The 19,730-nt window shown below is 53.0% G+C and overlaps 7 protein-coding genes across 7 annotated transcripts in view; 4 read left to right on the plus strand and 3 right to left on the minus strand.

Annotated features, from left to right (window-relative positions):
* Positions 1-953: 953 nt before the first annotated feature.
* ETH_00032195 (uncharacterized protein) lies at positions 954-3,823 on the minus strand (the record flags this gene model as incomplete). The annotated part of the gene is made up of 5 exons (XM_013378015.1): positions 954-1,107; positions 1,288-1,420; positions 1,688-1,758; positions 2,070-2,436; positions 2,653-3,823. 5 exons carry the CDS (start codon positions 3,821-3,823, stop codon positions 954-956), a joined length of 1,896 nt encoding a protein of 631 aa, XP_013233469.1.
* Positions 3,824-6,219: 2,396 nt separating this feature from the next.
* On the plus strand, positions 6,220-8,629 carry ETH_00032200 (uncharacterized protein; the record flags this gene model as incomplete). Its single annotated transcript, XM_013378016.1, has 4 exons — positions 6,220-6,376; positions 6,470-6,657; positions 6,878-8,106; positions 8,386-8,629. The coding sequence occupies 4 exons, from the start codon at positions 6,220-6,222 to the stop codon at positions 8,627-8,629; spliced, it is 1,818 nt and encodes a 605-aa protein (XP_013233470.1).
* An 866-nt stretch (positions 8,630-9,495) lies between these two features.
* ETH_00032205 (diphthine synthase, putative) lies at positions 9,496-11,337 on the minus strand (the record flags this gene model as incomplete). Its single annotated transcript, XM_013378017.1, has 9 exons — positions 9,496-9,579; positions 9,686-9,738; positions 9,899-9,967; positions 10,116-10,177; positions 10,331-10,397; positions 10,496-10,616; positions 10,716-10,824; positions 10,933-11,057; positions 11,200-11,337. 9 exons carry the CDS (start codon positions 11,335-11,337, stop codon positions 9,496-9,498), a joined length of 828 nt encoding a protein of 275 aa, XP_013233471.1.
* A 792-nt stretch (positions 11,338-12,129) lies between these two features.
* ETH_00032210 (ubiquitin-conjugating enzyme e2, putative) lies at positions 12,130-13,176 on the plus strand (the record flags this gene model as incomplete). The annotated part of the gene is made up of 4 exons (XM_013378018.1): positions 12,130-12,144; positions 12,357-12,466; positions 12,676-12,976; positions 13,114-13,176. 4 exons carry the CDS (start codon positions 12,130-12,132, stop codon positions 13,174-13,176), a joined length of 489 nt encoding a protein of 162 aa, XP_013233472.1.
* Positions 13,177-13,800: 624 nt separating this feature from the next.
* Positions 13,801-14,535, minus strand: ETH_00032215 (uncharacterized protein; the record flags this gene model as incomplete). The annotated part of the gene is made up of 4 exons (XM_013378019.1): positions 13,801-13,875; positions 14,003-14,060; positions 14,148-14,258; positions 14,465-14,535. 4 exons carry the CDS (start codon positions 14,533-14,535, stop codon positions 13,801-13,803), a joined length of 315 nt encoding a protein of 104 aa, XP_013233473.1.
* A 602-nt stretch (positions 14,536-15,137) lies between these two features.
* On the plus strand, positions 15,138-16,317 carry ETH_00032220 (rhomboid-like protein; the record flags this gene model as incomplete). Its single annotated transcript, XM_013378020.1, has 8 exons — positions 15,138-15,207; positions 15,263-15,287; positions 15,349-15,421; positions 15,477-15,529; positions 15,586-15,670; positions 15,732-15,798; positions 16,040-16,171; positions 16,229-16,317. The coding sequence occupies 8 exons, from the start codon at positions 15,138-15,140 to the stop codon at positions 16,315-16,317; spliced, it is 594 nt and encodes a 197-aa protein (XP_013233474.1).
* Positions 16,318-18,742: 2,425 nt separating this feature from the next.
* The window catches only part of ETH_00032225 (autophagy protein, putative), a gene marked incomplete at both ends in the record, with an annotated part of 2,007 nt that continues 1,019 nt past the window's right edge, over positions 18,743-19,730 (plus strand). The window contains one exon of the mRNA XM_013378021.1: positions 18,743-19,552. Coding sequence (XP_013233475.1) covers positions 18,743-19,552 — 810 coding nt within the window. The remainder of the gene's footprint in view (positions 19,553-19,730) is intronic.

The following is a 19,730-nucleotide window of genomic DNA, read 5'->3' on the forward strand; positions in this document are numbered from 1 at the left end:
ACCACCCGTCAGCGCCAGAACGACAGCAAAAAAACATCTCAAACCCCCGCAAACACGAAAAAAGCAACAAGTGCAAAACGTGCATGAGATGCATGTCCAAGAGCCCTCAAAACCAGCTGAAACGTCGTACAGGATCGGTATCAACTGCAAGCTTTAGCCCCAGACCCCAGAAACACCGTCGAGGAAACATCGAACTGACACAACCACGGGTGTTCAGCTTGCACTGGCAGGCCGTTTTGCCTTTTACCTGAGACGAGCGCAAGCGAGACAAGTAGCAGGAATGGACTAGCTGACTACGTGCATATGCAAATAATGGGAACAAATATACTTTTTATCACATATAATTTGACTGTACGTGTTTCATCGATGCCTTTGTGTATGCCGATGCAAATAACTAATGTCTGCCTTTGCTTCCGATCCCTCCATGCGCCGCACGCAGACTGAAAGTGACAGCAGTGACACTAGACCTCATTCATTGTTATTTGGTTATTTTTTCTTTCATGGCTCCTACTAATTTGTCCTATAGTGTACATGTTTCGCATCCCTTGCCTGGAAAAAAAGCACAGCAATATGAGAGATGCACCAACAGCTAAGTTCGGAGCACGTGCTGCACTTTAAACTGATCGTGATTAAGCACTTGAAGTTCTGCAAATTTCCCCAAGTTTATGTGCGCCCACAGCGGCCATCTCGGCTCCATGCACTTACACTCCAAACCCATAAGCCCAAGCCCAAAGCAACACCAACGACTGCATGCACGTAATGTCGCCGACGCGCTGCCATGACTAACCAGACACTGTTTGCAATTACACTGCTACTTGTTACAAGGATTTATTAGGGTTTAGCATTTTACTGTAATATAATCATTTCTTAGCATACCGATCGTACTGTTTCACTGATTATTACTCTGCATCTGAATATAAGTGGGAAACAAACACACCTATGTCAACACCAGTTTATTCATCTTCAGCTTCCGAGCCGCAAAGCCTGTGGCAGATCCTGTCCACGCGATGTTGCTGCACCAGCCACACGAAGTGAATCGCTTGCCGCAATGATGAAACATTGATTAAAGGAACAATATTTACTAGTGCTGATAGCAAAGCACAGCTACTCTCGGAAACAACAAAGACGGAATCTTGGCCAGTCAAGTGTGCAGACCATGACGGAATGCTGGCCACAGCAAGCCTTTGCTTGACTAGTCTAAATGCTGTTCTTATACCTGCCGTTATCTATATCCTGCTGAATAAGTCACTAATTGATTTTGCGATTTATCTAGTTGTTGTCACTTACTAGTGCTTCATAATCTGAGCGGAGAATTTCTCAACAGTAGAGGGCAGCAGCTTTGCCGACATGGTCCTCGTGATGGCTGCCGGTATCCAACCGCCTGGGTCTGATTCGTTGAATAGGGTGACTTCACTCCACACTGAGGCAAAAGAACAAGTTGTACAGCAGTGCTCAATATTATTTCGTTAACTGAGAAGATAAAAATGTCTTCGACTTTTCTACTGAGAATGGTAACGTTGTTCGTAGTTGCTGTACTCGTTAGCAAGTCGAAAGAAATAGCGAAATTCATTTGCTTACAAGTAGGAAAGGCAAGCACGGACTCGAATACGGAATCAAGCAACAACGCAGCACTAAACACTTATCAACATAAGCAGAAGAAACGCCTCATGTCGGACAGGGGGCTCACAGCCAAATGGAGTCCAGACAGGCTTAGCGAGATATGCGTTCACGCGAATGTCCATTCGCACACGACCCGGCCTGTCCACAAAAGCAGAAATATCGCAAGTTTGGGAGTTTAAGATCTGTGGCAGCATCCAGCAGGGCCAGCCTACAGTCGAAGGCAGACCAGCCTACAGTCGAAGGCATGCATATACACATCCCTGTGGGACGAAAAGAAATGAGGGCCCGTGAAAATCTCATATAGTAACTGTGGCTCATCAGTCTTGGCATCAATTTGACCGTGAAAGCAACAAAAACGCAGTTCACTTAGTGGGATTCCGAAACGATGGGATGGAAGCATGGTAACAATACTGAGACAAGCAAAAGTGCTTAGAAGGGTGGGAACGTACGCCTCCGGCACATCAGGATGGTCTATAGAACAGCTCATGGACGCATAAGCTGTTGCCTCTGCCTCTGCCTCTGTTCCTTGTCCGTTGCTGCTGGTGGTGCTGAGAGCGCCGTCAGCTTCTGGCAGCCCCTCTGTTGATCCTGCTACTTTCGGGTTGGTCCTGAATCTGCACTTGACTCGAAGTGTACAGACATCGCGAGGGTACACCGTAGCGACGCGCCGGAAAGCCACATAACATATGTCATGGCCTGCGTCCAGCTGCTCCACCACATGCTGCTCCGTGACGTTCTTGTCCCACAGAGACCGCAGATCGGAGTTGCTCGCGAAACTCGCGTACAAACGAGGTGAAACGGGTAGGAGAAATGTTGCTAAGTGCACACACACAAGCAAGCCAGAGAAGCAGCATTCTGAAGCTTATGGACAACCTGCAGCAGCTGCTGCCTCTCCTCCCCTGAGGCCTCTGCGCTGTGTCGGCCTTAAGAAGTTCACAAAGCCAAAATGCCTGTGCTAACTCCACAGCAAAGGCACCGAATGCAGCGGCAGCAGCAGCAGCAGCAGCAACAGCAGCGCCAATGTCCACGCACCTCTGCATGCCAAGTTTCCCACCCCAGACTCTCCCTTCCAAACTTGAATTCCGTCGTGAGAATGAACACAAGGCATGTTAAGCCCCTCAGAACCCAACATGGAGCGCACAGAGGCGTTAATAAGGACAGAAGAGAGCGACTGCACCTCCTGGCGTCGGTCCCAAGTGCTGCTGCTGCTGCTGCTGCTGCTGTCTGTTGTTGCTGCTGCTTGTCGCTGAAGCTTGTTGAAGCGCATGCGCTGCTGCTCAAGTTTCTCAAAGAGGCGGCTCATGTCCTCCGCCGCCATCTCCTCCAGCGACACCAGCGGCCACATGCTCACCTGAGGGCCGATGGGAAGGGAAGCAGCAGCAGAAAGCGACGGCGAAGCAGCAGCAGAGGCTGCAGCAGATGCGGAAACCGAGGGAGCTGCGACTGCAGCCGCTGCATCTGCTGCAGCAAATCCTGCGGACGGGGCCTCGCCCCGCGCCTCCAAGTGGCTTCCGCCGAAAGGCTCCGGCCCCGCTGCTGCTGCTGGCGCAGCAGGAAGCGCACAAGCAGCAGAGTCCAAGAGGTCGCTGCTGGGTGAAGCTGTGGCTGTTGCTGCTTCCTGAGTGGCCGTCCTGGCCCCGTCTTCTGCTGCCTCCAGCCCCTCGAGCCCCCGCCTGGGGACCGCCTGGGGGCAGAGCATTTGCATGCAAGTGCATGCATCTGTGGGGCTGGCGTACTGGCTGGGTTTGTCTGCGTCTTCGGAGCCGGCTTCGTCCTCGACCTCGCCCGTGGCCCGCGCCTCCTCCGCGGGGTGTACGTACACCCCAGAGCCCGCCTCCTCCCGCGCCCCGTGGCCCTGCCAGTGCTTGCCGCCACTATTCAAGTTTGCCGCAGAACTGGGCTCTTGGTGGTGCCTCCTGCGGCGCCGCAGGCGCAGCCGGTGGCGGCGGCTCGCCCGCGGAACTGCAACACTGACTTGGGCCTGCGCAGACTGCCGCCAGTCCACCACGCACCTGTCTTCTTTGATGTACATACACCGCAGGCGGCGCGCGAGGAAGCGGATCCAGCGGGGCTGCCGCTGAGGCACCACCAGGGGCTGGTCGTCAGCAGCAGCAGCAGCAGCAGCAGGAAACGCAGCAGCATCATCCCCAGTGGGCGGGCCCTGGCGAGGCCTCTGGCCGCCGGGGTTCTTCCGGCCCCTCATGTAGACGAGCGAGAGATAAGGGCTTGCGACTGCTGCTCCTAGCTCGCGTGCAGCAGCTGCTGCTGCTGCTGCTGCTGCTGCTGGCAGCAGACGGCCGGCGAGGGGGGGACCCGGGCTGCTGCGCGGTTTGCTGTCGAGAGGATAGACCCGCCACCCCGACCTACATGTTCTGCTGACAGCAGGCCAAAGAAGTCGCAGCAAAAAGGGCAATTAGCTGCGCCCAGGCCACTCATAGGAGCCGCAGGGGGTCCAGCAGCAGCGGCTGCTGCAGCCGCAAGTTGCGCGCTGCTGCTGCTTGGCGGCGAGCTATTTGCTGCAGTGCGTGCCTCTTAGTGGCAGCAAATTAGAGGAAGTAGGTCGACAAAGTGGCAAGAGTCAGTGCGTCCTTCACAAGAGAAGAGCCAACTACGGAGCCCAGCAGCGGGCTCGTGCTGCGCTGCTGTGCTGCTGCGCAGCTGTGCCGCTGCGCTGCTGCACTGCTGTGCAGCAGCAACTAGCGCGTCACTGCGTGTGTGTACAGACTCACTGCAGGCGGGCTGGAGCCCCTGCTGGTCTGCGGCGCGCTGCCCGGCCGCGAAGAAGCAAAGACGACTCGAAGGCAGTCGAAGTGGCTGGCCGGCAGATGCAGCAGGCACTGGAGGTGGTGAAGCTACGCTGCTTGGCACTGCCCTGCTGCTGCTCGCTGGGAGAGCGAAGACGGGGGAAGAAGCGCCGTCTCCTGGTGCCGTGGGCTCCTCAACGGGGAGGCAGGCCAGCCAGGCACTACTATCTGGAACGTCTGTAGTGAGCGCAAGACAGATTTGAAGGAGGTACAGACGGCAGGCAGGGGGCGGAAAGCAGGCGAAGTGAATCGCGGCTGTCAGGGCGAACAGGCACGGGCTGGAGACCAAGGGGAGGTACCCAGAGCCTGTGAAACACGGGGACGGTGGTGCAGTGAAGTGGAAAAATAAACTGAGGCAGCTCACTTAGAAGAAGAAGGAAAGATGTTAAACTACATTTCAAAGATAAGGGCAAGCTTTAAATTACGCGCCCCGGTCGGCAGCACACCTGCCGCTGCCCTGGGGCTGTGTGGCGCATGTATGCGTCCGTACGTGAAGCGATTCTCGCCTATCAAATCAAGAAAAAAGCGTATACAAAAAGATAATAATTAATGATGGCCCTAAGCAACAAAGTATTTGAGTCAGGCCCTGCGTTAGGCTAACGAGCACAGAAGCGAGGCACACAGGAAGGGATGAACACAAGCGCATGCGCGGGTCGACATCGCTGCTTGGAACTGGTCAATAATGAGAAAAAAGTTCCGTTTGTGAATCTCATAATTAATAATTCAAATTATACAGACTAAAATGAACAAAGTTTGCTGGGATTTGCCCCTGTGCTGAGGTGTACGGGCACCACTGTCTGCAGGGCGTCAATCTGGTGCCACCTGCTCTTGATGCAGCCCCACCTGGAATGCTTTCAAGGCTCTGTTTGAATCATCGTTTAAGAATCTGCTCTTCTTCTTCCTGTTTGCTTCTAATGCTTCCTCTCTGCTTCCTTTTTAGCGTCAGGAACGCACTCTGTGGGGTGGAGCCTCTGCTCCTACTTAGTCCAAACGAGGCAGCAGGCACGCCAGAGGAGGCCTTCGCCCAGTTTCTTTCTTTACAGTCTCTAATACTCTGTTTTTGATTCCGAAGCATCATCTCCGATTTACGTGCAATACAAGGAGCTTCGTCATTGACAGCGTCTCTCTGTGTCACGATCCCTGGACGTTGCATCGTCAGGTTTATTCTGTCCACTGTCTTCGAACCTGCCTTCCTGCCAAACGGCAGCAAAGACCTAGACAGTTCTGTGCCTCTTGACGACGAGAAAAACTTGGTGTGGAGCTTCATCGCAGCCTCCCTGAGGGAATCTGGGAGATCTTTGTTGCGAGGGTTCAGCGTCGACTGCACTTGAAGTATGCCGAGGCTGCATGCACGCCACTCATAGGCGCTGTCGCACAGGGGAGCGGCGGGGCCACCTCCGGCAGAGTTGCCATTGACTGCAGCAGCAGCAGCAGCAGAAGATGGGCAACGCACAGAAGGCGCAGCATGCACTTGGGGTCTTTTGCTTGCTGCTGTCAGCTGCCCAGTTCGCACTCACGGAGGCACAGGGGGCAGCCACTGCGGCCCACGCGCAGTCTCGCGAGAACCAGTGGACCACTGCTGCTGCAGGGTGGCCCGATGGCTCCAGGCCGGGGCTTGACTCCCCTGCCTTTGCTGCTGCTGCTGCTCCTGCTGGCCACCAGGGAAACGACGCAGCCACTTCTGCTCAAAGGGGCAGCTACAAACAGTCTTTCGGGGGTAGTCTGCCCCTGACTGGGCACTCAGCGCCGCACCTGGCAGCAAACAGGAGGCCCCCAAGGGGGGAATCAGCGGCGGATGCTGTATGCTCCACAGGCAAGCAACCTGCAGCAGCAGCAGCAGCAGCAGTTGTGCGTAGTTCTTTTGAACTTGAGTTTGCACCTTTTGCCTCCCACAGAAGTGATTCGAAAGCCGGTTTCTCTGCAGCAGCAGCTGCATGCGCGGGAGCCTCTCTGTGAGCTGTTCTTTGGTTTCATTTTAGAGTAAAGTGCAGCAAAAGAGAGAATTGGCGGAGTCTGTTGCTGCTGCGTGGGGCTTGCTGCTACAGGGCTGCGGCTGGCGTTTGACTGCGCGCTGCGGCGCGTAGTGGCCTTCGGCGTGCGGGACCATTTGGTGGACAAGTACAAATTGCCCATGGTGCCTCTGGATGTTTGCCAGAGCGAAGTGCTGCTGGACGTGGAGCAGTGCATTCCCGTGGACTTCATGGACAAGTTTCCCTCCGACACTTTGATAGAGGTGAGGCAGCAGCAGCAGCAGCAGCAGTAGCAGCAGCAGCAGCAGTAGCCGCAGCAGCAGCAGCAGTAGCAGCAGAACCAGAGCAGCAGCAGCAACAGCAGTAGCAGCAGTAGCAGCAGTAGCAGTAGAAGCAGCAGCAGCAGCAGCGGGGGGCGCTGCTGCTGCGGGCGCAGCGGGGAAAGCCCAGAAGGCGGGTCCGGGGGAGTGGCGGGCTGCGCAGGTCGTGAGGCAGAAGCAGCTGCTGGTGGGTACCATGGACTTCAGCGTGTTTCCGCAGCTGGCCGCGGACCAGGGCTACACCGCAGGCTTTTACCCCGAGCTGGTGCAGGCGGTGGCGCAGGAGCTGACTGTGATAGTGCTGCAGAACCCGGGGCTGCGGCGGGAGCTGGTGGGGGAGCGCGAACTGGACATCAGCATTCTGAACCAGTCCTTCAGCAAGCGCGTGCAGGACATAAAGGCTGCAGTGGCGCAGGAGCTCCTCATCGGCGCTGCATGCAGCGAAGAGGCGAACGGCGCAGCGGGCCACGGGCTGCAGCAGGCGGCCGCGGCTGGCAGGGGGTCTATGGGCCACGGCGAGGCTCTGGGGGGGGAGGGGAACTTGCCGTGGCAAGACACGCTGGTCTGCGGGGATGTCAGTGGCTCTGCTTCCACATGTCAGTTGCACGGCTGCCTCTCCCCGTGGGGAGAAGTCCCCAAGGAGTTCCAGATCGCAGTCACCCACGTCAAGTTCAGCACCCCCATGAACTTGGTGGCGGCGGTGCATCGAGGCGAAGTCCACATGACAGACGTAGGCACCATCGCCTCCGCCTACCTCCCGGAGAAATACAATTTCCTGCCTCTCAGAGAAGTGCTGGAGCCCTCCTGCACCGTCGGAGCCTGGAAGAGCTTCTTCTTGCTGCGGGACCCAGCAAGTCGCCGCCGCCGCGGCCGGCGCCAGACTTCCGCCGACCCTGAACAGCAAAACTTCGCCAGAAGTGCAGCGGGAACTTTTGAGAAGGGAGGAGTAAACGTTTTGGGCTCAACGCTCGGCTGGTCGGGAGGGATCAGCGGCGGCAGAGGGAGCGGTGGGAGAAACACCAGCCCTGGAAAGAGCCCCCCTGGGAGTGGCGGAAGCAAGGATATTTCGAAGGATAGGCGACACCAGCGGCCTGGCAGCATGTCAGAGTCCACAAACCTGATGAACCGGATGGAAAGCTGGGAGGAACGCATGCGACGGACGCGCAGCCTTTTCTTCAAGCTGTATGGAGTGCAGACAGAAGCAGCCACAGGCAGCAGCCAGCACGCCTCAGCCTCCTCCAGCCCACCTGGCGCAAACTCGATTAGCCCCAGCCGCAGCGCAGACACTGAAACTGCGTTCGAAGAGAAAACTCTTGTCAAACTTCAAGCTGTTGACCACTTTCTGTATTCCTACTTGTTCCCTCAAGAGTTCAGGATATCCAGTGTGAGAAAGTGAGTTGAAATATGCTTGTCGCTTCTTACCTAGTCAGCTATATTTGGATTATTTATCCTTACTAAACTCGCTGCCACAAAGTTCCTCAACTGTGGCCAGCAGGAGGCATCACGAAGTAGCCCTTCAGCTCATTCAGGTCATTCACCACAATTTTCTGCACAGTTCTATTCCGTATCTTCCTGCCTGCGCATTTTGTCTTCCCTGTGGCAGACTAACTGACTTGTCATCCGTCTTGAGTGATGGGGAGCCAGTGGGAGCATTTGGGTATGGCCTGGCAGGGCGGGGAGGCCGGCGGCGGATATCGTTGAGCTCAATGTGGCGGTGTCACCCACAGCAGCGGCGACTTCCAGGCGTGCTGGCCTCACGATTTCGGAGGGAGCCTCTGGGCTCTCTGGTTTCTACCAACTCACGGCAAAGGCGATCATGCGACTACCACCCAGTGGCGAGACATGGGCTGCGCCAGGACGACGGAGTCGTGGAGTTTCCAGGACCTCTTGTGCCTTTAGCTGCATTCTTTGCTAAAAGCAGAGACCCTACTTGTCGAGGACTGCATAAGCGAACTGTGAATACTACGGCGGAGAAGCATGCGGTGCTCAGTTCTGCGGCCTTCTCCCCGTCGCCTGTGCAATGTTTCCAGGCCCTTGCAATCAGTTGTTTAATCTGTATTTTATTTGCTATACTATGACGTGTTTCGTACGAGCTGTATGGCCTTCGAGAAGACGCACAGCCCTCAGGACGCCGCTGTGTTCGTGAGGTGCCTGTTGCTTGGATGCTGACGAAGGAGATGAAACCAAGAAAATGAGAATGAGGCATCCGGAAGACCGGATACGTCGCAGTTCTTTGACTCAATTCATCTGCGCAAGCGTCAGTGAGCGCGTGACAGATGATGATGCAAATCATGGTGGCGCGGCAAGCAGGCCTTTCCCTGCCTCCCGCCCATTCCGCCTGTGTCGGACCTTTGAAACTATTGGCAAGGCTCACAGGCCGCACAGTTACACTTGTCCTCAAATAGCAAAGTGAACCTGTAATGGAGCTGTTGCTCGCCTATTCAATCCAGCTCAACATCCAGCGACGTTCACAGAATGCTAAGTTCCTCAGTAGCCATGAACTACCGGTTGTAATATTGTCTTTAGGTTCTAACAGTGCCAGAATAAACCATGTCAAGTAACTAAAACAACTTTGGTAGAGCGAGTCTTTCGGGCAGCTCACGGCGGAACGGTGCGGCCGTACCTTGGCCCTCCTGCCGTCGTCCAGGGGCGGAAAAGGGCTATAAAAGACACGCCGAATATGTTGATGAATAAGAGCTACATTGTGTGAATGGTTGTAGCGGCTCTCAAGGACGGATGCCCTGAATTCGCCAGGCTGCCGACAGCCTGCTGCCCTCCATACTATTCTGTATGCACCGAATTACGGGCCGAGTACAAGGATACGAACTTTTGTTCAATTTCATGAAGCTCAGGTGCGCATAATACCTGAGGAGAACCCACACGCGGCATGAGCAATCAACCGATACACAGTGGAGGAAGGCCGGTCTGTGAACCCACCCTTCCCCGCCCCAGAGCCACACTGACAGCTCACCAGACTGTGCAGCGGGCCGCCAAGATCGGCATTCAATAACTCTTGAAGAGGCCCTGCAATCGTAACGCGTGCACGCTATGCATTTTCAGAAAGCCTTAACCGGAGCTCCGCATGAAACACGAATGCATGAACACAGAAGGGGCTGCTGTTCCGTTTATTCTCTACTAATGACGGTATCCTGAAGCGCTAAATGCCAAGAAGATGAATTCTCACCCGAAACTATTGCCTGATCATCCGCTCCGACGCGCGCCAAGCCAAAAGCGAGGATGCTAGCAACACCTTCTGCATAGAGAGACGTCAGAAGTACCACAGGTGTCTTTCGCATGAAAGTCAAAAAGCCACGACTCCAAAATAGCTTTAAAAGCCCTTTATGCTACTCAGAAGAAACATGAAGAACAACGAAACGAGCAGCAAATTACAGGCAACTTACCATCGCCTTGCATTTCTGCCGCCTCAAAAAGCTGCCTGATAGCTGTGTTGACAGTCATGAATCTGATAATGAAACATAATGCAAATACATAACAAGCACAGATGTGAAATCCCTATTAGCAGATGATGGAATTCCCGAAAGTCGTAAACGTGCTACGGTGAGGCCGCGACGATGTAAATGGCACCGCTGCTACGATGAAACCGTGAAGAACTCACCTGGGAGGTTCAAATATGTTGTTCCCTTTCATTAGATTTTCAACCGTTTGCTCCTTAACTTTGATGTCTGCAGAGACAACGACGGTGGAATCTGGACAGCCAGTCGCTAAACAAAAGAATGAAACCGTGCAAAGTACCGAGTTGCGACTGTAGTTCAACTCTTACCCAAAAGGCACAATGTATGCATGTTGTTCTCTCTATTCTTTTGAATTTTTTCATAGAAGCTAACAGGCTTCCACCCGCCGTCAAAGAAGGGAATAGAGACGGTTTCGCCGAACCGATACAACTGTGACACACATTCAACTGATGAACATCGAATGAAACTACGTGTGACACGAACATATAGTTCAGACAGCCATCTAGTCCTTTATTCACTGCAAGTTACCTGAAGGCCGCAGGCTGCAACAGCGCTCATGATGGACGCATTATGTATAACCTTGACCGTCACCCCCTTATCTCTTGCACGCAGATACAGGTCCGAGTGCGTAGTTGCACTGAAAACATCAGAGTCAGCTTGTGTTCATCAGTTGCAAACCTCTATTACGTGTTTCCAACAAAAATTAGTAGGGAGCTCACAGTGTTGTACGTTTTAACAAACTAACCAGAAAGGATCCCCAACGACGAGGCAGGCAACACGCTTTGTCTTTGCTGCCTCTAGCATCGCCTCTGCGCTCCCTTCCACAAAATCTCTGTCAGCTAATATGATTGGTTTCTCAAAAAAGCGCTCCTGTGCATGGCAAGCATGGCAGCCAGACATCCCACCACGCAGACGGTGTAGGATGAGGCCCCCACTACCGAGACGTGAGAGTTGAGCTTCAGATGAACGAAGAGTTGAATCTGACCCTGAATGCATGCTGTGCTGAGCTTACGAGTCTGTTGGTGTCCACGTTGAGGGTGGCAGTGTAATTCTCGAGGTAGAGAATATCCGCGGCGCGAATCGCCTCAAGCCCTCGAATGGATACATCGCGCTCATCGTTCAAGCCGAGACCCACAAGAGTAAGCACCATACTCATATAATGTTATACCGGGTCTGATTCTGGAGAGATTAACGAACGAAAGGCGAGTAGAAGACTAACCTCCGCTTCATGCAGTGGTCGATTCTAAATTTACCAGAGAGGGAGTCATCTAAGTGGGACAGACGCACATATTTCCGTGTAACTCTTTATTTCAAAAAAGCGAATCCCCTGATATCCAGAAGCTAATCAACAGTGTGCGTCTGCAGCGCTTCAGTATCGAATTTTCCAGTTCGGTGTTGGGGATAACCGGAAAGAGAGGCAAAAAGGGGAACAAAGCTTCACACTCTACACCTAAGTAATGTTTTGTGTGGTAAAATTGTATATTTGTTCGTTGCGATGGTGTTATATGCAAAGTATGAGTGTTTCCCTCTGACTTTACGGGAGTAGCAGGCCTTGCATGTCCATCATTGCATACGGAAAGCCCCTTCCATTTCTTGTTAAAGCCTTTCTTCTAGGCCTCTGCCTATAATCATTAATTCAATGGCAAGCTGTAAGATATGAATCATATACCGTTAAGAATCTTCCTATACGCAGCGTGTCTGATGCGCCTGCGAGTCTGATGTTCGGCCTTGCCCGTCACGAGTCCAGAGGTAGAAGCAGCGCTTTTCCAAAGCTGTACAGGCGCCCTCGGGTAATTTAAAAGCACAGGGACACAAGTATTGCGCCGGCGCAGTAGTTTCTCTGGCTTTACTTCTTCAGATCAGAGTATCAGTTTCGACCATTCATGTTCATGTTGACGTCTGCGCTTGGTCACGAAGAGGAGCTAAGAGGACACCAGTGAAGATGTCTACGTTCGCGGTAAGTGAAGCACGCCTGTTGTGCAAATTTGGAACAGCATTAGGCCTGCAGGGTGAGGATCGCTCAGCGCACAAGTCCCAATTTGCATTATCGGGGATGCACTTGCTCTGAGTTTAGTCTACTTATTTTCACGGCCTACAATGGTGCATGCGTCTGGTTTTTTCGGAAAATCAGCAGATGGTTTGTCCTGTAACTGTGCATTTTGGTTTCAGAGACGTAGGATCGTGCAGGATATCTCGCGCATCACTCGCGACCCGCCTCATGGAGTAAAGGCATCTCCGTTTTCCGACAACATGATGTACTGCCATGCAATCATAAATGGGTGCGGGCCTAGTGGATATGCTCTGTGTTAGTATCACTTATTTGGCCTGTTTTGAGGTATTTATATTTGCACGTATTATCCGTTTCGTAGTTAAGCACTGCATCTGTATGCGAGGCCAATCAAGCGTTCAATCTCCGGAAGTGCTTTGTCGCTGATAAATGCAAACTCGAAGACACTGTGCCCATGCGTTCTGTTGCTGATAAGTGCAGACCGGAAGACACTATGTGGGAGGCAGGCACTTTCCACTTGCTAATAAAGTTCACGGAGGACTACCCAACATCGCCTCCTCATGTCCGATTTCTGACACGAATGTACCACCCAAACATTTACTCGGATGGAAAAATTTGTTTGGATATTCTGCAAAACCAGTGGAGCGCCATGTACGACGTCGCTGCAGTCTTGACTTCTATTCAAAGTCTTCTTAGCGACCCCAACCCGGACTCTCCGGCAAACCCCCAGGCAGCAAAAATGCTCGTTAACAACAGGGTGGAGTACGACCGACTGGTTTTGGTACGTAATCGAAATACACATTGTGCGTGCATAGCGTCACCATCTGTTTTGCCATTTTGCTCCGAGCTATCAGTAATTTCTGGTTCTGGAAGCGGTGGCGGATACGAGCGAACTGTATGCGTGTGCTGAATTTTCAGGAATGTGTTGAGGATAGCTGGGCGATCCCTGTGCTTCCAGAGGGTACATTTGACGAAGAATGAGAGGAATTATTCGGGTTGTGCAGTGCCGCATCCCAGTAGTTGTAAAAAGCCAGCCAGGCGCCCTTAGCCCAAAAAAATGGGCGAGTTGAGGCTCGTAAAGCCGCAGCGAAAGCTGATCGAAAAGGTGATGTACATATCCCGGTGTCCCAACGGCTAGGTGGAGCGTTGCGTCATGTTCCACTCTCCGCTAGCTCATAAAGGAATCCGGGTTCGCAGTCTGACAAGACATATTCTCTTCGCGCTGAATTCGCGCAACTGCCCCTTGCCCGCGGGCCAGTGCTGCACCTTGCCAAGTTCAAAGCGACCTGTTTTTTTTTCATTTTGACCAGGCTGTAGACGTCTAATTCTGCTGCTGATCAGTCAAGTCATGAAAGGGGAGCCACTGTAGCAAAATATATAGCAATTATAGCAAGCGAGGCGGGACAGGCGCGGTTCATGCAAGGTGAAAACATTTGCTGTAAGAAGGAAGCAGATTTACTAATTTAGCGTGCTACTAATGTGGCGTGTTTGCCGCATTGCAAAATGGGTTTAGAAGAGGAGAAGAATCTGATGAGAATCGTAGTTCGAGGTCCTTGGGAACAGCTCCTCCATAGGATTTAGTTGCCGGATGGATTCACATTGTTTTTAGTCGTCCTCATGCTGCAGGTTGGGCTCGTTGCCCTGTGAACACAACTTGAAGTATTCTTCAAGACGAGGTATCTGAGAGGCTCCAAGCATAACATTGTGAACACCAACTTGCGTGGCCGCCACCCCACCCGCACGTACGGAGTACCAGCTACATAGCCGGATTTGAATGCCTTGAAGTCTCACTGGGGGTGTTGCTTACCAGTTTTTCGAATTCGCAAAGCTCCTCCCCGTCCATCCACATCAGTCGCCTTCCGTACCTGCGGCGCAGATGCCACAGAGAAACTGCATTTCATGCAAGTCCTCACTATGAAATGTTCTTGCTCTAAGCGGTTACGGGTATGCACCTGCCCGTGACAACGTCCCAATCACCTATCAACGAAGCATAGAACAGGTTCAAGTTCTCCGTCTTGATCTCTTTTCGCGTTGAAGACGAAACACTTTTTCCCGGACGGGAGCTGCGAACACATAAACGCTTGTCGAACTCCCATAATAACAGCTACACTACGAATCTAAGCCAACGCAATGTATCGTCAATTTACATCATGTCGACCAATTAGTCACGCAGGGGGACACAGCAGACAAAACTACACACTAGTGGATCTGCAAAAAACTTCTCTGGCAATAATCGCTACGGGGAGAGCTGAAGGTGGGCATTGCCGACCTCAATGCTAGGGGACCTCGAGTCGGGATCAAACCAGTAGACTCGACGGAAAACTCGCCCACAGGCATCATTTCCACTAGTCTGCTCTTTGGCGGTCTTTAAAGACTTGGCTGTGATGGGAACAGATGAAAAGAACACTGCTGGCGGAGATTTTCTGCCACGTGTGACGACGGAACCCTCATTTCTAACGAAAAGACAGAAGAGTCGGTGTGCTACACACATGTGGGCGGTCATGTTTCTCCAAGATATACTGCAAGCATTTCGCCTTAAACCTACTCTGCGACAGAGGAAAGTGGTACACCACTACGAGGCTGTGTGAAACATGCTACACAGCGCATCCTTGGAGGCTATTTAAGGATATGCAGAAACTTTTCAAATTCGCAGCAAGACGCAGATTGATCAAGACCATTTGGTTCACAGTAAATGATACAAATATTTCCAATTTGAAGCGGAAATGGCAAGATTCCTTCGTCGCGGAAAGGCAATGCTGGAAAAAAACAGTTGTGATCCGAAGATCTGACAGCGGATGTTCAGGTGTACATGCAGCACACCATGTGATCCCGTCCAAACGGGTGCAGCGTTCATCATTTTATCATATTTAGTCGATTCTGTCCATATTTTTTTGGACCTTTTGCTTCCTTCCGATCGTACTTCTATACAGGAAGGCTCGAAAATGTCGGACATCGAATCCCAGAGAGTCCTCGGGGCTGGGATCCCGCGGACTGGCAGACTGATTGATGTTGGTAAGCAAAAACCGGCCTACGAAAAAAAGTTCTTAGCTTATGACTATTCTTTCAGCCTTCCCTAACATTTCACTGGACAAGCAAGTCTTCACTTCTGATGCGTTGCGACACGGGGATTCTCATACATCATTGCGTACACAGGTCGATTGTTGTGATAACGTTGGCCCAGATCGCGGTCTACATTATGTCATGTGCGATGTCGTCGGCTTTTGAGGTAGGGGAACTTTGGCATTGGTTAACAGAGACCGGCGCTAAATTCTTGCCTACAGCCTACGGAGCGCGTCTTGTACCAATTGGGCGCTACCTACGGACCTGGGATACGGTATATACATGCTACTCCCTAAAATTCAGAACCAGTACAGCACTACGTCAACTCAGGCACCTCCAAGCATGGAGGCTTATCATGCCTGTTTTCCTTCATGTCGGCATTGTCCATTTGCTGTTCAATGTTCTCTTCATTTTGGTAGGTGTTTTCGAACATGCCCACACGCACATGAGCATGTGAATATCACATCACCTCTCAGCACATGGGACTTGACAAGGAAATAAAGTATGGGAGGACGAATTTCCTCATACTATACTTCTCCTCTGGTAAGAGTGCTACACTGACATGTTGAAATGACGTCCGAAACATCCGGCCTCCAGCTCTTATCGGGAACATGTTCACTGTCTTGATGCGGCCGTGCTCCTTGGTATGCACTTTACAGACAAGCCTTACAATGAACTTCTTGAAACGTGCTCCTCCAGGCTGTTGGTGCGAGTACAGCAGGGTTCGGTACGCCAGTTATTTCACCTTCTAGCCTTAAAAAACCTCTACTATAACGCACTTCAGGTCTCGTGGGTTCCATCCTTGCCGAGATCTTGATTGTCTGGCACAAGCTTGACGAACGCACAAGGAACATGTACACACTCGACATGACTGTATTTGGTGCTTTGATGATTCTTCTCTCCTACGGACAAACTGGTATGCCATTTTCCGTCCTTGTTGTTATCAAAAAGTGATGCAAAATGTGAACTTTAGTCGACATCTGGGGCCATTTGGGAGGTTTCGTCTGCGGGTTCGCAGTAACGTGTGAATTCAACAAGAACATAAGGGACCTTCCTCAGTAAGCCGATCCACCGATTATCCCGCTTGAGATCAAGCCATAGCCATTCTTTACAGTTGGTTTGACCTGGCCAAGAATGGGACAAGAACTATTTGCTTTGGTGTTGTCGCTCTTACACTTGCACGTGTATTCCTTGGCCTTCCTTTGCCCATGGTAAGATTCAAATTGGCATAGAGTGTTCTGGACTTCGTTTAAATCTACGTTATTTGCAGGGATGCGCATAAAAACGGCCGCTTGTTGCGGACCCCTTGCGAGGCCACGGCAACTATTAAACCTTCGAACCTACTTTGCGCCAAAAACGAGATTAGCATGGAAAATGCCGTTTCACTTGTTCGTAAAGATTCTCTAATGTTGAATTATTATCTAGAGCAATGTCTGCTAGTGAAACTTTCTCCTTAAGAGGGAGTTGGCTCTTGATCATTGACTTTAGTAGCTCCGCAGATGATGCCCGATCTCTTGTAACAAGACGGCGTAGTTGCAAGTCTTCTGCTACGTAGACCACCGCGACTGGGCCGCACACCAGATTAAGTCCTGTTTCGAATAGTAGAGGAATATCCACGAGGACGCGTCGCTTCCACAGACAGATGCGAAATTTAAATATTCGCCATAAGATCGTTGCAATGATCCATGGATGTGTCAGCCGGTTTAGTAAGCGTCGTTTGGTTGGATCGTTAAACACAACATGACGCAAGAAATTCCTATCTACTTCTCCTGAACGCTGGTCAACTATGGAACTGCCGAAAGCATTCACAACACGGTAAAACGCTGGGGATCCGCGCTTCAAGATATCCCTCGAGATCTCGTCAGCATCAATCACCTCCCATCCGTGAGACTTCAAATAAGATGCGACAGTACTTTTTCCAGTCCCTAAACCACCTGTTAAACCCGGAACAAGGAAACGATAGCCAAGAACGGTGAAAAAAATACCCAAGAAGAATTGTACTGCAGAATTCGAGTATAGAAAAGCTTGGAATGTCGCCAGCAAGCAAATGTACGCAATTTTGTATTCGTTGCGCGATGTTTTCATGGAGAAAAACTTCGCAAGCACAAATCCTATAATGGCGTTGACAAGAAGGAGTGCAAAACCAATGGCTGACCAAATTGCCTGAGGGGCCACCATTGTTTGTACAAGGTCGTCTGGTGAATGAATGTCCGTATCCGCGAGCAGTCAGTCAGAGCTCTTCCACCGTGATGTGAAACTCATCAGAGAATGTGCTGCACGTGGAGTAGAACCACAATGGAAATAATCCAGAATGCCAAGTTTATAAGCCTAGCCACACTTTGCGCATCTGCAATGGCGGCTGTGGAACGACTTTGGCTGGCAAGCCACAGCACCCTTTAGGAGACTGTGCCTCACAGGGGACAAAAACAGCTTTTCCGTACATACAAATTTGTAAAATTTGTTCCTGTCCTCAAAAAGGAAGGTCAGATTCAGTTGAACGAATCCGACACCTGCTTGCCGAAAGAGGAGCAACCGCTGTCTGCTAGGACACAGGTGCCCTCACCTAGTACGTAGGGAAAAACTCGAGGTGGATTCATTCTGTGAAAAGCTTAGTATATAGCCGCGTCATTAGCGGCGATGAAGCGTGGGGCTGCTTAGAGGCGTCTTTGCTACACTCTGCCTGGCTACTGTTGGCACATGCGCTGAAGGAGCTTTCACGCAAACCAACTCACATTCGTACTTGTCTGAATAGTTAATTCGCCTATTTAAACAATGATGCAATCATTATGGGGCGCTCCTACGTCTTGATCCCGGATGGGATTGACTCGTCAGATGACGCCGCTGCTCAAGTCCAGCGTTTGCTTCAACTGTCAACACCCAAGGAGACAGACCCTGGGGGCCTCGTACGTCTCTGAACCAGTAGACTTCCATATCAAAGCCTATTCTTCTCTTGCAGCGCGCGGTACTAAGAGCTGACAGAAGTCTCACGCTCAGGCTCGGCCTCCACCAGCCGACTCCTGCAACACTGGCAGCCCGGGTGTGCCAGTGAAAAATAATGGGGGTGGCACAAAGACCTTTTCTACGTTTTCTGTGTGTCCTCACGTGCGTAGACGTTTTGCCTTCAGGTTTCACTGCTACTTCTTCTACTGCTTATTCTGCTGATACTAGTGGCGTGGAAGACGTATGGAGGCCTCCTGCGTGACTTCTATGAAACGTACGGCGCTCCCGTAAAGTTCCATTCGTCTTCGGGGACCGGTTGAAGCTGGGGAAGGAATCTTTCAGTTCTTGGGTCTCGGCATGGAAGCTGTTCTACCCGCATGGCCATCATGGAACTCACTGTGAAGTGACTTGAGGGCCAGTGGATTTCGAGGGAAGGCCACGTTAGTGCTTGCCGCGCCGTCGTTGGCGGGGAGCACCGGCGGAGGTCTAGCGTGCATGAGTTTTGGTCGGCATCCTCCGCACAGTGTTTGTAAGCTGGCAGTCGATGATGGTGGAGAGTTCCCGAGAGGGTGCGGCGCCGAGCTCGGCGAGCTCGGAAGAGGCGGCGGGGAGTGTGGAGTTTGAGGCGTCGGAGCGGCTGGAGCTGATGGAGAGCGGGCTGCCGCTGTGCATTTTCCTGGAGTCTTCGGAGGTGGTGGCGATGCGGCCGCCGGCGCCGCTGTACGTGTTCGCGCCGAGGGTGTCGTACCTGCCGACGCTGATTGACAAGTGCCACGAGCACTTCAAGCCGTACATCCAGCCGTCGTTCGGGCAGCCGACTTCGCCGTTTTTCGACTTCTGCGGAGTGCCCCTAGACTGGCGGCTGCCGATCGGCGTGGCGTTCGACATCCTAAGCGCGCTGAAGGGCGGGCGCGCGAGGCGGCTGGCGAGCTGCGGGGAGGCGGAGCCCGCGGGGGAGGCGGGGCTGGGCGAGCTGGCGGCGAGCGGGTGCGACGTGGAGCTGCCGTGGAGGCTGACGATCCACTTCCACGGGGGCGCGGCCACCGCGGGGGGGGCCCCCGGGGCCCCCGCGGCCCCTGGGACCCCCGGGGGCCCCGGGGGCCCCGGGGGCCGCGGGAAGCAGGTGTTTGGGTTTGCAGAGTTCGTGGGGTGGGCGGGGTTCGAGAGCTTCTTCCTGAACGCGCTGAAGCAGGCCACGTACGTCATGCACGGCTCCGCAGTGCCCTTCCAGCGGCTGCCGAAGGCCGCGGAGGTGCAGCTGCTGGCCGCGCTGCGCGCCGCGGCCGTGCGGGACTTCCTCGCGGGCTGCAGCCAGCTGCTGCCGCCGCTGACGCCGCGGCACTTCCGCCGCATTCCCGTGCGCCTCTACGTCTGCGGGCCGCCCTGCCTCGAGCTTTCCCTCAGCTTCCCCTGCTTCAAGACCCCGCGGCTCAGCGCCGCGGCCAGCTCCCTCGAGGAGAGCAGCCCGCGGCCTCCGGGCAGCGCGGCCGCCGCCGCGGAGGCCCCTGCTGCTGCTGCTGCTGCTGCTGCTGCTG

The sequence above is a fragment of the Eimeria tenella genome, genomic scaffold, assembly GCF_000499545.2.
Source record: "Eimeria tenella Houghton genomic scaffold, Eth_scaff70, whole genome shotgun sequence".
Taxonomy (NCBI): domain Eukaryota; phylum Apicomplexa; class Conoidasida; order Eucoccidiorida; family Eimeriidae; genus Eimeria; species Eimeria tenella.